Genomic DNA, 17,449 nt, shown 5'->3' on the forward strand with positions numbered 1-17,449 from the left:
TTTCATTTACCATACACCTGTTCCCTAAAACAGCAGAGATGTTGTACTACCTCTTTCACATTTTTTTTCTTAATTTCCTATGTACTATATCAAATTAAGTCTAGCCCTTATGATTGTTTTATGTGGATCTTAATTTTAAAGTTATAAATATGCATATATGTTAAGCGGTCTCTTTACACGTATCATGCAGGCTGCTTCCAACTGGTCCTATTGGAAATCTATGGGAAATGAAGCATTCATTCAGAAGTGGTGGAATACTAGTGTTTTCTTCTCTTTCTCTTTCTAGAATAGTATTTTCTGTCATTATACCAAAATAATAATAATTTTGTCAATATTTAAGGTTACCAATGCAAAAAAATATATTTTGCAGGGTTGCTGTAATAATGACCTAGTAAATAAATCTTATTAAATAATTGTGTATTAAACAGAACAAGTACGAAGAAGTGGAGCAATACTACCAGCGCGCCCTGGAGATCTACGAGAGCAAGCTGGGCCCCGACGACCCCAACGTGGCCAAGACCAAGAACAACCTCGCCTCTTGCTATCTCAAACAAGTTGGTTAACTCATTGTCACTTTATCCTTTTACCTTCATTTCTTATAATCTAGATCATATATTCTAAGTGTCAATATAGATTTAAAAAATCAAAATCGGTTGAAAAAATTTTTTGATTTAACTTAGTATTGATCTTTTAATGGCGTTGAGTCTACCTCACAATATATGCTACGTATCCGTACGCCTCAGATTTCAGATATAAACTGGAGAAGTACACGTCATTACCAAGTAGTGTTGGCCACTTTTATTGCCTCTGTTATTATTCTATTTTTATATTTTAATGTATATCTGTGTACCTAATAAATGTATATAAAAATCTTAGTACAATTAAGAAAAGAAGTGATCAACATAAATACACTAAGGAATAAAAATGAAGAAGGAAGAAAAGGACCAATATTTAGCCACTTCTGCACTTGCAGTGGTAGTCGTGCAATAAAGTGCACCGCCTGCCAGCCCGCTGATAAATGCGCATGCGGCAAACAATGCGAATTACACAACTGCCACCGTTAATTCACTCAACACGTGTTTCACCCCTCCACGGGGCATCCTCAGGAGTAATGTTACACCGATTAGTGCCAAACACAGAGTCTATAGATATAGTATATAGATAGAGGATAAAAATGAACTTGCTGTACTTTATGACTAAGAATTGTTAACATTTCAGTAGGTAAAGCGCTAATAAACGTATACTTAATTTTAAGCTGACGAATATAAGTTTTGGTGTGATCTCATGTACTAAAGCTGTTTTGACAAGTTTTACAAGCATAAGTTTTTCATAGTCAATCTTTGACATTTACAAACGCGTCAAAGCCTTCTTCACTTAATTATAAAATTTCAGGGCAAGTACAAGGAGGCTGAGACTCTATACAAACAAGTGCTCACCAGGGCCCACGAGAGAGAATTCGGAACTATCGATGGTAAGTCGAATTAATGTTATTGTGTACTCTATAAATGATGGGTTTAATATACAGAGGAATTTAACCTTTACTTAGTTATTAGTATAACTCTAATTACTATATATCGATTAACACACTTAATATTGCCAGTTAAAATTTTGTTGTAATTTCTGTAAAAATTTGAAGCAACAAATTTTATATACCTAACTAAACTCTATGGTTTACTTATACGCCTTCATAATACTTTCACGGATAATATTATTTTCCGTTATTTTTCTTAGAAGAAAATTACCAAAAATTTTTGATGTAAATAGAGTCGATTTTTTGAACGATTTTAGTCAAAACCATGTTGAAAAAATAATTAACCCTTTCCACTCCAAGGCTGTTATGTAGCATCGATAAAATTTAATTGAATTATAGTATCTTGCGATTCTAGAATATGTTTCATTCACATCACAGTAACAAAAATCTTTCCTGTTTTAAAATTTTCCACAAAAAGAAGTATTACACCATAACGAGTATCACTCTACAGTGGAGCTTGTAGAACAAAATCAGTGTCGAGTGACACTCGACATTGGAGTGGAAAGTGTTAATAGAAATATGACGTTATGCAGAATTTTGTATTGATTTCACTTTTTTTCCGAACATAAATATTAATTCTGTATATATCAGACAGAATTAGTACTCGAAAATGCACAATATTTCTTGGTTAGTGTTATCAAGGTAAACCTGAGTTAACATTAGCAAGGTATCAATCTAAATCTGTTGATGTTTGTTGAGACAAACTCACCAAAAACTGTCTAAGAAAATTTTGTTCACAAATTCTTTACACCTACCTTGAACATTATTACAAGTGTCACATAATAAAAATGGACTATTTGATATAATGAAGCATAGGTTTTTATTTTTGAAAACAATGTAGACAAACAAGACATTCTGATATGAATTTTTAAAGAAGAACTTAAATTTAATCATGTTAAAAAAGTGGAACAAGGTATACATGTTTTTTCTTAAAGCCACTAGTACAGATGATTCTAAGTATTGCACCACCCAAGTAAACAATTTGACGTCCTTTCAAAAGTATCAAATTCAGAATATACAAATTTACAGCAAATTAAATATAAAAAATAGTGAAACCAATAAATCAAAATTATACATTGAAGAACTGTGCAAAAAGTTTATTTATTTTAAAATATAACACACGGCTATTTAGTAAAAGGTACCTTCAGACTATATAAACAGTTTTCTTATAAATAACTCATTCTTTTGATAATATTCAAAATAATTACCGCTATGACACTTGGTAATATAAAAGAAAAATATTTATAGCTTGCTAAAAAAATCGATTTTTCATGAAAGTTTTAAATTTTTAATTTATCGATTCAAAAAAAAATATTTTTTATTTTTTATTGACTACCATATATATTTGGTTGGATGTAATGTTGTGTCATTATGTATTGTGTAGTAATAGTTACCATCAAGTCTATTATCTCTATTTTGACATTATTTTATGTTTTGTTGTTTAATTTGTGTATGTTTATTTGTATTTTAAGTTTATTTTCTGTTTATCATTTCAGAGTACATAGCGTCATTAAAAAAACCTAAAAAATAACAATGAGCTGTTCGATATACATTTAACTTCTGACTAACACGCAAGACAGTGTACAATATATGTAACTTACTTGTATACATTCCTGCCAATAGGTTGTATTATTTTAGATAGCAATGTATGAAATATGGGGAGACATAAATGATCTTCTTTTTCTCGACTTTACTTTTTGAAGCGACTTTATTCTGTTTTAAGTGACATTTTGAATTTAATAAAATGTAAATAGTATACTATACTAATCCCAAGTACATTAGACAAATTTTGGCTACACACATAAATTTTAATATTTTAGTCTCTTCTTGCGTACAAGTAATTGGATGATTACGTATCAGTATAAAATATATTAATTGATGAATGTATATAGTTCATTTGCTGACAGTTAATGTATGGTACAACCAACCAAAAAATCTAATCTTTCTGATATAACAATAAATAAATATACTAAGAAAAGCCTTCTTAAAATTCTGAATATTCCATATTATAATTATTGTTTATTATCTTTACTTGCTAACTTGCCGGGTGTTATTGGCATGTAGCATTCCTATAGAAAAATAAATTGTTATAAATTCCTTTGCAGTGATCATTTTATACAGATGTCTAAAAATATGTGTAAATGATCAAAAGCTTTTTGTTGACAAATAAGCTATCCATTTAACCCTTTAAATCTTTTACACCCATAACCAATCACCCTGTAGAAATCCGTCACTTATCCAATTACAACTCTTAGGTTTTTTAATATAAAACACATGCACATGCATGCCCTCCATATAAAGGCAGCATTTCAACTTTAGATAAATATGTATGCGAATATACAATTTCTAGTTATGAAGATTATATGTTTTAATATATTTAATGTCATTTTGATTCTTTGTTATTTAATTATCATGATTGGTCATATATAATGAAATATTTTTTTTAAATAAAATTTATCACATAATAATTTAAATTGTGTTTATTATTTACAAGGTGAATAGGAACCAGTGATAATTGTTATGATCATGTGATGATTAAATATTTATTATTATAAAAAAAATTAGTTTGAATCATATCATTTATGTCTCCCAAATTGGTGAAGGATAATTTTAACAGTGAATATAGGACCAAAGCACAAAATCCTACTAGCATGTTAGTTATAATCGTTTAAATATGTTTTATGTAAGAATAAAAATAGTATATATTTGATAATATTGCTTCTAGGATTTTGGGTAAATATATTTAACTTTCCATTTTTGTACATACTTAGTCATGTGAATGTCTTTATTTTTGTTATCTTTAGTTATAGATCTCTTTTTGCATTTTAATACTCGAATTTTCTTTCATCGTTTTTGGTTGTTTTGTTATTCTTGCCATGATTTTTTTCTACAATTATATTACATGAGTAAACATTACAATAAGGTTTTAAAGTACTTCACTTTTAGAAAATTAATTGTAAAAAGATTTTTTTAACATTATTTGCCGGATAGGTGCCTTATATGCCCATAATTTTATATTAGATATATAAGGTTGTCTCGAAAGTTTTTAAAACTGTTTATATAATGGTGCAATTGTAGTTTTAGATTCTATAAATTTAACCATTTCAAGTGCTATTAAATATCATGAATTTTTTTGTGTATTTGTGCCTTGTACTAAATATATTTGAAGTCACTTGTCTAGACGACATTACACGATTTGTATGTAGTTTATTATAAAAACAATGAAATGGAAAAATATATTTTTTAGAATATAACGTGAGAATTTTATATGTATGTTAGTCAAGAGGTGTTATTACCCGACACAGTGAAAGGATAATGGAGTATAGGTGTATTCTTGTAATAGATAAATCTAGGAATTTTAATTGCAATGATTCTATAGAGATAGATAATTTTTAATATTAAGATATATGATAAACTAAAAAAATGCTATGTTCGAATTTAATGGGTCTTAAGTTTTATGAGAATTTTTTAAAATCGCGATTTCTTTAAAGGTAATTTTATTTGAAATGAGTTGTTTATAAATATGAATTATTGTAATGCATGTTACATGTGGAGTTATTGTTTCGTAGTGACTGCACTTATATATATTAATATCTTATGTTATCTGTTACCTGTCAGTATGGTATGGGAGGACTAATAGCTCTATAGTGTTATTTATGGCAGCGTTATATTTTTAATCTATATTAGAGTAGAAAAAAAGAATAAAAAAATCTAAAAATATACCATTTACTATATGATACATACAAGATATATTGAAAGTTATATGTTGTCTATGTACCATAGAGTCACCGTGCAGGTGATGACAATCTCAACTCACTTTTAAATAGAAAGTGAGTTTGTATGATTGTTTTGGAGATTAAACATAGGTTTAGATGATACCAAAGCAGAGATACATAAAGGTACCATTACAGAAGGAGGCTGTTGTGTTCCTGATAATCGTGAAAAAATTGTTAAAGCCTTTTGAATTATCAACGTCAATTTGTGTACAATTAATAATTAAATGCTGACATTGTAAATTATATTTTATTATTTAATCTTGTCCTTTATCAGTTTCGCGGGTGTGACAAAAAAATAGGTGAGTGACACAAGTTTGGATTTGTTTCACGTGTGGCACAGGTAGGAAAGGCATTGAGCGTTTGTACTTTTTTTTTTAATTTTTTTTTTGTTCTTATTCTGCCATTTGTGTCACACCTTCCCGACTTGTGTCACATTTTTAATATTTCAAGAAACGAGAAATTGTTGTAACAAAAATTCTTTATTTATTTTTGAATATTAAACCTTCTTGAACTTTTTTTTATTACCTATTTATTTACATTTTATGATTTCTCGTTTTTATTAATTTAATATAAACACGTGTGACAGTTTTAATTAAATCGTTTATTTATACATACTTACGGTTTTACACTATATAGACAATGAAACATAAAAAAAAAAAATTAAACTAACTTAAATTTGAATGGTTGATTTTTATTATTTTATTTTTTTATTTTTGATTTAGTTACCTATAACACAAAATAGATATATACATATGTAATCAACTTATTCTTATTCATGCCATTGTAAAGTATTATGAGTATTATTTAATATTATTATTTTATGTATAACTTATTTTTTTATGTCGGTAATTAATGAGTTTGCCATTTTTAGGCGATAACAAACCGATCTGGCAAGTGGCAGAAGAGAGGGAGGAGAACAAGCATCTACAGAAGGAGAACGCGCCGTATGGAGAATATGGCGGTTGGCATAAGGCTGCCAAGGTAATTTATTTTCGCCATGTGTTGGGACAATCTGGTGCCAAGATACGACAACGGATAGGAATGACATGTCCAGAAAGAAGAGAATGGATTTAGATTTAGAGTCCACCTAGCTACACATAATCACCTCTGAATGCGATAGGTAGCGGAGGATTTAAAAATTTGGTTAAAAATATAGAAGGGATGTGGGCCTCTGACCACTATATGTAGTGCGACAATGTAACTCTTGCGGTGGGTGTAAAAAAGATGAAGATCACCCATAATATGGTTTATTACTGATTATACATATCATGTCAGGTGACAGACCATCCCCCCTCCCCCTTGCAAGGCATAGCGCTCTTCTAAGGATTACTTTGATGACCTGTCATGCGCTGCCTGCATCCAGTGACTTACTTGACTAATGGGGGGGGGGGTCTACCACGCCGCATCCACCATCTTGTGGTAGATACTGGTGAACCTTTCGATGCCTTTGGCTGTTTACACGAACGATGTCACTCGCCCATTGTCATTTATTAGAGCTGTATCAGTAGCGGTTCTTCTGGAAAAAAAATGTATGATTATTTTCAGAGGTGGTGGGGGTGGTATTGTGGTGTTACGACACAGGGATGGGTTTAGGGAAGTAATATTTCGTGTGACGTGTTTTATGAACAGCCCATAAATGTTGGTTTGCAGGTGGACTCGCCGACGGTGACCACCACACTGAAGAACTTGGGCGCGCTGTACCGCCGCCAGGGCAAGTACGAGGCGGCCGAGACACTCGAGGACTGCGCCCTTCGCAGCAGGAAGGAGGTGAGCACCGACACGACATCTAGTTTAACTAAGCGTAATTTATAACTCCCTATTGATGTAATCAACCCTTAAGTACAGTTTTTTTTAATATACATCGTTGAGTCTTCTATTACATAGAGCCAATAGTTTTTTCAGCAGTTTAAACTTGTTTATTATACGAATTAAGTAGAAGATAAACAAAAGGATTATTTAATACTAAAACTAAAGTGTTCGCTAAATACGGACAACACTTTTGTGTTGAAAAAATCCTGGTAAACGTATTGGCGATAGAAAAACTCCACCTACTTGTGATATACTTTGTTAATTCTTTTATTTATTTATTTATTTATTTATTATTGATGTATATTAAGTATTTTTTGATATAAATATAACATGGGTGGCTTAGTAGTAAAGGTATAGTGCTACCGCGTCGTAGGTAAGCGTGCGGTGAGATGGAAGAAGAGGGTGTATCTGTTCCGTAAGTCTACCATCAGCGTTCGCTGTAGTATTTTTTCTTTTCCTCTGCCCCCACCTCGCTGCGCTTTCCTAAGGCGTGGTACATTGGTGGCGGTAGTACTATATTAACTCGTTAAAGCCGCCTATGTAATTCTATAGCAAAAAAATAAATAGGTAAATGAATCTCTGGTTCCCCGATGTCTAGTCAAAGTTTCAGTTAAAATTTATTTGTATTTAAGGGTTGGTTTTACGTTTTCGGGTTCGCCCGTATTAAGGCATTTCCTGTTATTTTAATCCCGGATCCATAGCTCTGTATTTCCAAGCTTAGTTTAAATTATACCGTCATTATAAAATATTTTACAATCTGAATATTCATTCCACATATGTTTTGAGAAAGCGATAAAAACTATTTTATTAGCTGTGTCATATAATGAATGTAATGTAACTGTGAAGCCCTTGGGGTAACTTGAACTTAGTAATAAACAGATTTAGGGTTACATGCTTTTAGCGCTTTGTTTTGGCGAAATTGTAACCTTCTCAAAAAGCATTTTTTTAACTTGTCATAAATAGAAATGTTGCATATAAACATAATTTTAATTTAATTGAAATTAATTTTTATGACAATTTTAAAATAATAAAATAATCTTTAGTTTAGAATTGTACAGAAAGTATTCAGCCATTTTAAAATGTATAAGAAAAGTATATATATAAGCTTGTAGTGTAAAGTTTAACACGTTCTCTGTCAACGCGGTCAGTGCTGGCCGCCAGTAAAATTGTTTAAAATTTACTCAAACGTTTTACTGGTTTATAACGAAAGTGAATTGGAGCCATTATATATGAATGATTTTTTCGATAAATTTCTTTGTATGATAGTTGTTATTTTTCTTTCTGAGTTTTTAAATTTTTCAAAAACCAAATTGATATGGAAAAGCTAGAGGGCCACGCGGGTCAATTAATATGAGATTTAGTTTGACATCACTTTCCAACGGCCTGTAAGAACTAAACGAAAACCCTTTCAAAACGCCGTCATCGCTGACGCGGCTTGAACTGAAAGTCTATATGTCAACCATCATTGACCGACACGGCCTGGATACGAGACTGCTTTTTTTTTTACTCGGCATAGAACCTGTTAAATTTCCAACACCCCTATACTGAATACAAATCAAGGAATGGTTTAGTAAAGTACCAATCTAGTTAAAAATCATAATTCACTAATTCGCACTTATGTATCGTCGTTGTCAAACAAATCTCAGCTTTTAGCATTTCATGGCTTCATTGGGTGCGAAGCCCATTGCGTTCTAGGGAAATCAACCCTTCCGGGTTAACCCACATAGCAGATTTAGGGAGGCACCTTTGCATATATGTCTTTACCTAAATAAACTTTATAGGATCCTGCCATACCTGTGAAGGCCGCTCCAGAATAGAGTTCATTGTACATGAATATAAGATTTATTTGATTTGTAAAATATTTGTTAAATTACTGCAATTAAAGTCAGATTCAACTTTTTATACAAAAAGATATTTTGTGAAATAGAGAAAAAAATATATTGTCAAAATGAGGACATCTCTGATTAGGTTTGATAACGACGATAAATGGTGTTTTAAAAGGCTAATATTGATTTGCTTATGAAAATTTAATCAAAAAAGTTTAATCGAATTCGACACATAGTTTTATGCAAATATACAGTGTGATTAGTTATAAATGTAAAAACTTTAGTGTGAATGTATAGCTTTTCGTCAATTAATATATAGTACATCCTATATAAAAAATTAATGGTTTTCGAAATAATATAATAAGAAAAGGCATTTTAAAACTTGTTATAAATAACGTATATACTAGGTGTAATTTATAACGAGAGACGCGGACTGTGGTGTGCGTATAGACATATTCGAACTGTTTCGCGTGCCGCGTTCGCGCGCCTACTGCGGTCCGCTGGCCAGCTCCGCGGCACGCGGCGGCGCCATTTTATTCCAAATTTAAACGGTTGGTCCTGCGTTCGCTTCGACTTTCGCGACTGGCGCGAGTACACGGCGCCTTTGTTATAATATTAATTATAGTTTATTATCTGTCCCGGCAGACATTGTAAGTTATTGATCTGATTCTAATAGAGTTTTAGATTGATCACTTTATACAGTATGTTTGGAAATAGGTTTGAAAGCTTATTGCTAACAAATGAGCTATACATTCACGCTTTTAAAATTTAAAGCTTTTACACATAGCTAACATAGATAAGCTATAGACATAGATAACGGCACTGATTTATGGATCTTCGTTTTCACGCTGCATAGCACGTGCAACAAGTAAGTCGGCAACACGATAAAAATGTCAATTGGAGCAAACACTTTGTGATGCAAAAGAACGCCGCCAACAATGGCGCGCCAAGGAAAATGACGGAGGTGTGAACGCCATCCAGCTTCGACGTCACGCCTTATCCAATGTCTTCCTACGGTACTCTGTCTTTGTACACCCACGGTTGTACCTAAACCCGGAAGGACGAACAATTCACTGCAAGACGGATGTCGCAGACCCATTCAGCTTATAACGCGTTCGCTAAAAATTGCCAAATATATAAGACTTGTATTATATTTATTTCATTTAAACTTATGGGCTCTATAGACGTACAATGCGATTAAAATAAGAATAGGACCGGCCTAGCGCCATGTTGTGACGTCACAACGGGAACTTGGTATAGTGTGCAAAAAAAGCAATGTTAAAAAATAATACCAGTAGCTAAAGTCACTCGCTCGGTTATCTTCGAAGCAGTTTCCAAATGCTTAATGAAACTTCCAAATACATCACGCGATATATGAATATTGCCATCTGGCCCTGGTACAATTCTTGCTTGTTTTAACTTGTCCAACAACATAATGGCACGTTTTTTCTCTTCCTCGAAGTACTTATCAACATTGCTGATAATCTCTCGAGCTCGCCGATGTAAAACACTACCTCTTTTGCTCATTGTAGAACAAATTAAACAATCAACAAAAACAATTATTATTATTTTTTTTATTTTATATATTTAATGCTGACCGTACTTATGTGAGTGAAGTTGGCCGAGAGCCCGTCCTATTTTTATTTTAATCGCATTGTATGTCTGTTGATTTTTTTCATCAGTTACTTTTTTTATTTAGTACAGGCTCACTAATTACACGACTTTTCCACAAGTATTCCAGCATCCAACAGCGGACCGTTTCCGCAACGAGTTTTAAGAGCCCGTAAGGTTAAATATGTCGTATTTTTCGGAACTTAAGACGCACTTTAATAATTTATTTTTAAGTTTAATCTCAAAATTTGACATGCGTCTCATATCCTAAAAAATACGATAGCATTACATTTTTGTTGGATTACAAGTGTATACCAAACAATGTTTAGTATTCACTTGTAATCCAACCAAAATATAACGAATATTTTACTATTTTAGGTTTCACTAAATTAACACACCTACGTAATATACACTCACAATTGAGGTCATGTAGCCGCGAAAAAATCTCGCTGCGATGTTGTCTCCAGGTAGTGGACGAGTTAAGCAATATTGAACCTTACTCGTATAGAAATAATCACGCGTTTGGAATATCACTAGACGTAGAATTAGCTTTAACTGCCGTTTCGCTTGACGTCATCTGTCATAAAGCATAGACAATGTTTCTAGAATATTCCGCACATAAAAAACAATTACAAGGTCTATGTTTTTCATTACAGATTACTTCTATGTGTAATTGATTTAATTTATTTGTGTAATAATTGTAATGGTAAAGACAAATTGTGTATACATTACTTTTAAAACTCATAATAGTTAATAATTTCATTTTAATTTAAAAATGTATTTTAAAAACTGATAAATTATGAAATTTGTAGCTTTGTGGCAAAAATTCACCGTATATACATTAAGTATTTAATGTATGTTAATATTTTCAACATGTAGTATTTTAATGTATGCTCTAAAAATAACTTTTAAAAAAATTCAGCGATTCCGAACCTGTGGTATGATCAATGTTTATTTAAAATTAGAACATTATATTTTTTACTCTACTCTGCTTCGCAAGATGTTAAAGTTGTGGAGAAGAAGCAAGAATGAACTCCACAATAACACATCTTTTAATAAAATTTAACGATACGGGTTACATAAGAATTATGTCGAAAATACTGACAAGTTATACAACAATAATAATACACAAGTAAATAAGCTGATTTCTAATCAAAAATCACATCCTTTTTATCGAAATTCCTTGCAATAACCACTTTGAAATCCGTATATAATAGGTGATAGTAAAAAAAAAATAGTCAATTTATAAAAGTACATAAAAGGTCGTCAACAGTAATAGCATAGATGAAAAGTCTTCATTTTGATTTACAGTAGAGTGATTTATTTAATTTTTAATTGATTTATAATATTAATTTGTTACCATAAAACAAAAAAAAATAGTTACAAATAACTTATGTATAAATAAAATAATAAGCCCCCGTACTCATTGTTAAAATTCACTTGTTAAGGTTGTTAGAAGATAGTTAATGGCCTTCAGGCTGGTCTTATTCTGTCGGAGTCCTAAACCTGAAATAAATGAGTAACCACCAAAGGTACTTTATTAGTACTATCAGCAAAGATAACAGAAGTAGACCTTATAGAATTGAAATACTATACCCACTTCTAGAAGTGCAATCAATGTACAGGTGTTCAAAAAAAATAAATGTGTTATTAAGCGGTAGAATAATTAAAAGAGTTTGGGAAGCACTGATTTAAATTGTCCTATTATCACCGTTTCATTATGATCGGAGTCAAGTCAGGTTGAGGGGATTATTTTGATTGTATTTAACATTAGGCAATGGACAGCGTGAAACAGTCTCGAGTGAGAAGCGGCCGCCAGGGTAGCCGCGAGGCGATGGAGCCCCACCAGGAGCACGACGAGGTTAGGACTGCGGCTTAGGGCTTTTGTGTTGTCTAGTGCTTGTCTGTCCCAACTGTACTCTACACGATCGTTTGTTTGTACAGAGATGGAGCGGGTAGTTGTAATTATTCATTATTTCATATTTAATGGAATCAGGCGTTACCTTGCGGAAGTTCATCCTAAGTAGGAAAAGGACTAATATTTAGCCACTTCCGCACATGCAGTGGTAGTCGTGCAATAAAGTGCACCGCCCGCCAGCCCGCTGATAAATGCGTACACAGAGGGCTCTGTATTTGCCACTAATCGGTGTAACATAACTCCTGAAGATGCCTCGTGGAAGGGTGAAACACGTTGAGTAATTTGGCGGTGGTGGTTGTGTGATTCGCATTGTTTGCCGCATACGCATTTATCAGCGGGCTTGCGGGCGGTGCACTTTATTGCACGATTACCCCTGCACGTGCAGAAATGGCTAATTATTGGTCCTTTTCTTACCTATTTATTATTTCAGGTTATACAGGATGTTTAGTTATAGCAGTAAAAGCTTTGTGGAGGTGAAAATGTAGCTTATTTGCTGACAATTAATTTATGGTGCACCCTATCACATCATTAAAGGTTTCACAAATAATAAATAATGTAATGATAATATAGTCGGAAATAGCTTTTTCAAAATTCACATTGCTACATATTAAAATTAATTATTGTTTATTATCTGTTCCTTCAGGCTTTGTACTGCCAGAAGTTATTAGTCTGTCGCATTCCAATAGAATAAATGATTTTATAAAATGAATGATTGATTTTAAATGGTGCACTAACAAAAGCTTTATGCTGGCAAACGAGCTATACATTCACCTCTAAAGATTTCACATCTATTATCAATCATTTCATGTATCAACCAGCGGAGCGCAGGACGTCTACCCAAAAGATGAACAGATGACCTTTTTATGGTCTTTTTGTCTTTATTAAGCCCCCACTATTGGACGCCTCTCGTTCCCCTATCTTATTTACGGGAATGGGACGTTTTTAGCTTTTAATTATTCACTTTGTTTTATTTCTTATTTCCATGCTCTTCTGTCATGCTTCACATGATCTATCTTTCTTTTACTTACATTCTACCGTTCATTCATCGCCTCATTTTATTCGCCTCGTTCCTTGCTCTCACAGCTTTTGGTTATCACATTATTCCTTGTTAAGGTCGTAAGGTAGACGCTAGATGCAACCGCGTCCCACCGGTCCGAATGGAAGTCCCAACAGTGGTTGCCCTACGGCTATGTTGATGTCCCACTTGTGTACGTCATGATAAAAAAGCGAGAAGAGTTTAATTTGGGCCCCCTCATAGTGGCATCCTTAGGGTTCCACCGCGAGAGCCCTCGTGGTGGATAACGGCCTGCAGAGGGTACTTTGCGAATAAGATTGTGTCCCATCAGTGGGAACGACGCAAAACTATTACACTTCAATCTTAATAATCAGAAGAGCGGTTAAAATATCTGATATATGCTTTTCTCTTTCTTTCTCTCTTTATCTCTGTCTAAATTTCTTTGAGTCTTTCTTTGATATATTGATTACTAATGTTAGTATCATTTATGACATAATTATTCTATCCGCTCCATATGCAAGGGTTACATAAGTACTCTGTCACATACACTTTGAATTCACAAGCGACCACAAACGCATTAATGTTGCAAGCAAACGTACGAATGGTGTAAAAGGATTCAATTGGTTTCACAATTATTTTGGGTGTTTTGTATGCTTTGTCACGCTGTCTTATGGTTTTTTTACGGTCTCGTATGCAACACGTCTGTACAAAATAAATTAAAGGTTACGCTGGTAGGTATTTTGCTAAAGATTGTGTTTATATGTACTTTTTGTACACGAGTCCCATAAATCAACGCCAAGACGAAATTAGAGTGGCAGATGGCGGCTAACTCCCTCTATGTCCAATATAACAAAAGCGTTTAATTTTTATGCACCCTTGTGATAAGCTCTCTATTAATAAAACTACAATTCCTTACTTTTTTTATTGTTTTTTTTTTTTTAAATTAGTCTAACACTTGTAAAGACAAACGGAAATTGTTACAATGGTCTTATTATAAAATACGCTTATTCAAATAATATACTACAGTATAGTACAATTAAATTTAATTGCCCTTGTTTTTTTTTAATTCAGATATCATGTCACCTGATTTCAGCATGACGTTGATTTATGGGAACACCTGTGTACTTGTCAAACTGTGTTGTAACCGCCATATGTCATCTCAATGTCTCCAGGCGATGACTGTAGATGTGTTGCTGACGGTTTTGAATTACAAAACTATCTGAACTACCAAATAACAAAAAAAATGTTGTATACATTTTAGCAGTAAACTGCTAATTTAAAAATAAATAACATTATTTGATTTAGCAATTCAAGCATCAAAACGATTCAGCCAGCATTAAATTCATCCATAATTATATAATGAATTAAATAAAAATAATTTAATTGAATATCGCGAATTGATAATTCTAATTTCAAATCAGTTTTCCTAGAATTTTATTTCTAAATGTAAAACATTAGGTACTAAGTTGTTTTAATAAGATTTGATTTTTTTTTTGTTTTAATGCCTAACAAAACATTTTTTTTAATATAAAATACTCTTTTTATCACATTGTAATTTATTTAACTTGTTTAATTCAGTTGTAGTTTTTCACAGTATTAGAACACTAGTTATTGTTTATTGTCAAAAATTATTTGCTTGATTTAATCTTTGATGGCACAGAGTAAAAATGTTTTTCACACGCTGTTTATAATTTTGTTTGCACATTTTGATTTTGTTTTTTTTCTCTTTTGTTTTCGTTCAGGGCACCAACCAGGCGAGCGAGCCACGCATGAACCTTAAGTCGAAACTGTTCAATGCGCTAGGTATCAACACGGGGAGTAACACACCGCACCAGTAGTCTAGATTAAGACCTTACTTAGGTTTTACATAAGTAATCACTCGCTTACAACGGTGACGTCCCTCAGACGCTTCGAAGCGAGTGTCTCAAACACGTGGAGAAGCGTCGCTCATAGAGGGCCCTCATGCGTTCCACACTCAAATCATTGTCCGCCATGTTGTATTTTATATTACCGGTCATTATGTCACATCCATTAAGAGATACATTTTTTATCTGTGGCATGTTTGTATAAAATGCAAAATGGCGGGCTTTTGTAGCTTAGTATTTATTAGCATGCTGTAAGACTAACTATAAAACATGAAAAAAAAATGTGTTATTGAATGTACGAAATTATGTCTGGATTTTAAAAATATCGCATGCGCGCGCATCCTGCGGGTGTGTATTATTACATTTTATTCATCGCGTTCTATTTTTAATTTAATGACAAATCGATAACGAAATATCATTTTAAATCCATTTCACATTATAATTAATCTATCGGAATAATATTCCGTAGAATTATGTGATGTTCGGAAACGTGGTGCATTTACAATTATATTATCTGTTTTGTTAAAATCATAATTTATTTTGAAAAAGGAACATGAAAATAATTTGCATTTATTTCAATAATTTCGTGTATCTTTTACGATAGTTTTGTGCATGTCCGACAACAACGATTTTATTTCGCTTAATGATAATAAAAAGAAGTTTTAATTGTGTAATGTTCAGCGTGAGGTGCATGGAATGTCTTACCGTGGATGTTACGCTGTATTTTTATCTTTTTACTGAGTTTTTAACGCTATTTCTTCACATTATCGATAATATTAAGATTCATTCCAGTGGTAGAGTATGTTTGTGTTAGCTTCACACGGGAGCTTAGGTGATAATTATTAATATAGTATTTTTATATGCATTGATTTTATTTTAAACGCGCGGGGTGCTGCTTCGGAATTTTTAATACATTATAATTATTATTGAAATATAATTTATTTTTAATTGAAATGATTGCAATTTTATCTGAATCCGAATGGCCATTGTGTACGCATAAGAATCTCCATTGTATTCAAAATATCGCAACAGTTATTATTATTATTATGGAAATTATTATGCCGTCGCGCGAATGCGCCGGCGATGGTATTTTTAATTGTTAATAAATATTTATGTAATATTTTTTGTTTTATTTTTTTGTTTTATATTTCTTTATTAAATAGTCCCCCGTTTTACTATTGGTGAGAAATTTTTTTTTTCTATATTTTATTACTCGACAGATTTTCATAGATTCTTATTGGATAAATCGTTTAAACTGTTAAGAAACGATTAATACTGTCATCAAAAAGTAAGGTGAATTTGATTTTTTTTTAATTCATAACCTTTAAAGTAATCCCCGTTGGATGAAACACACTTATGACAACTCTTTCAAGTCGAAATAGTTTTTACCGACTTTTGATTCAGTTTTTACCTCAATCTTGTCAAAACGGCGTCTTCACATTGGTCTTTTGAGTTTGCTAAACAAGCCAGAAGTCTCACGTGGCCAAATCAGTCGAATACGGTGGTTGCAGAACTGCAGTCGTGGTTTTGGCATAAAATTCGCGAAGAATCAATGCAGTATGACATTGACCAAGCGAGACAGCTGCAAAACATTTTTAAAAATGGTTTGTGCTGAGCCAAATGATATTCCTTCTTTTGACAGACACTCGGTAAATGTTATAGGTTGATATGACTCTACCAACCTAGGAAAAAAAATTATCCTGCCAACCTAATGCGCGGGAGTTTTAAATGATAATCTCACTTGACGTTTTGATCACAGTATATCCAATTAAAATTTTCAAAACAACGGTTTTAAAAATGAAAAGTAACACTAGCAAAATAAATTTTAGAAAGTTGAAACAATTGTGTTGTACACCATTTTGCCATATGTGACAATTATTCTGCCTTGGGTTGTGTTAAAATCTTAGGCAGTGTTATTAAAGTTGTATTTGATATGATGTTACAAAAATAAGTGAATCAGAGGTTAAAAGACTAGATCAAATCAAAAGTGTTGCCATTTAAAGTTATTATTTCAAATCGTATCCTTCGCAAATACATTATGCACGATTCAAATCTTTTTTTTTTGTTTTATATATGACATTTATTATAATATTTCTAC

The 17,449-nt window shown here is 32.4% G+C and overlaps 1 protein-coding gene across 3 annotated transcripts in view; it reads left to right on the forward strand.

Moving 5' to 3' along the window:
• Positions 1 to 16,471, forward strand: part of Klc (kinesin light chain) — an 89,921-nt gene extending 73,450 nt beyond the window's left edge. For 2 of the 3 annotated variants that reach the window (XM_068771430.1, XM_068771426.1), the window contains exons 8-13: positions 429 to 554; positions 1,393 to 1,471; positions 6,179 to 6,288; positions 6,958 to 7,074; positions 12,328 to 12,414; positions 15,229 to 16,471. In XM_068771430.1, the coding sequence (XP_068627531.1) occupies positions 429 to 554; positions 1,393 to 1,471; positions 6,179 to 6,288; positions 6,958 to 7,074; positions 12,328 to 12,414; positions 15,229 to 15,324 (615 nt within the window). In that variant the 3' untranslated portion in view covers positions 15,325 to 16,471. The remainder of the gene's footprint in view (positions 1 to 428; positions 555 to 1,392; positions 1,472 to 6,178; positions 6,289 to 6,957; positions 7,075 to 12,327; positions 12,415 to 15,228) is intronic. The other variant, XM_068771439.1, reaches the window with a different exon arrangement.
• The last annotated feature ends 978 nt before the right edge of the window (positions 16,472 to 17,449 follow it).

Source organism: Battus philenor, unplaced genomic scaffold (genome assembly GCF_028537555.1).
Source record: "Battus philenor isolate CCGP_79_NKW_IND1 unplaced genomic scaffold, ilBatPhil1.0.hap1 SCAF_11, whole genome shotgun sequence".
Classification (NCBI taxonomy): domain Eukaryota; kingdom Metazoa; phylum Arthropoda; class Insecta; order Lepidoptera; family Papilionidae; genus Battus; species Battus philenor.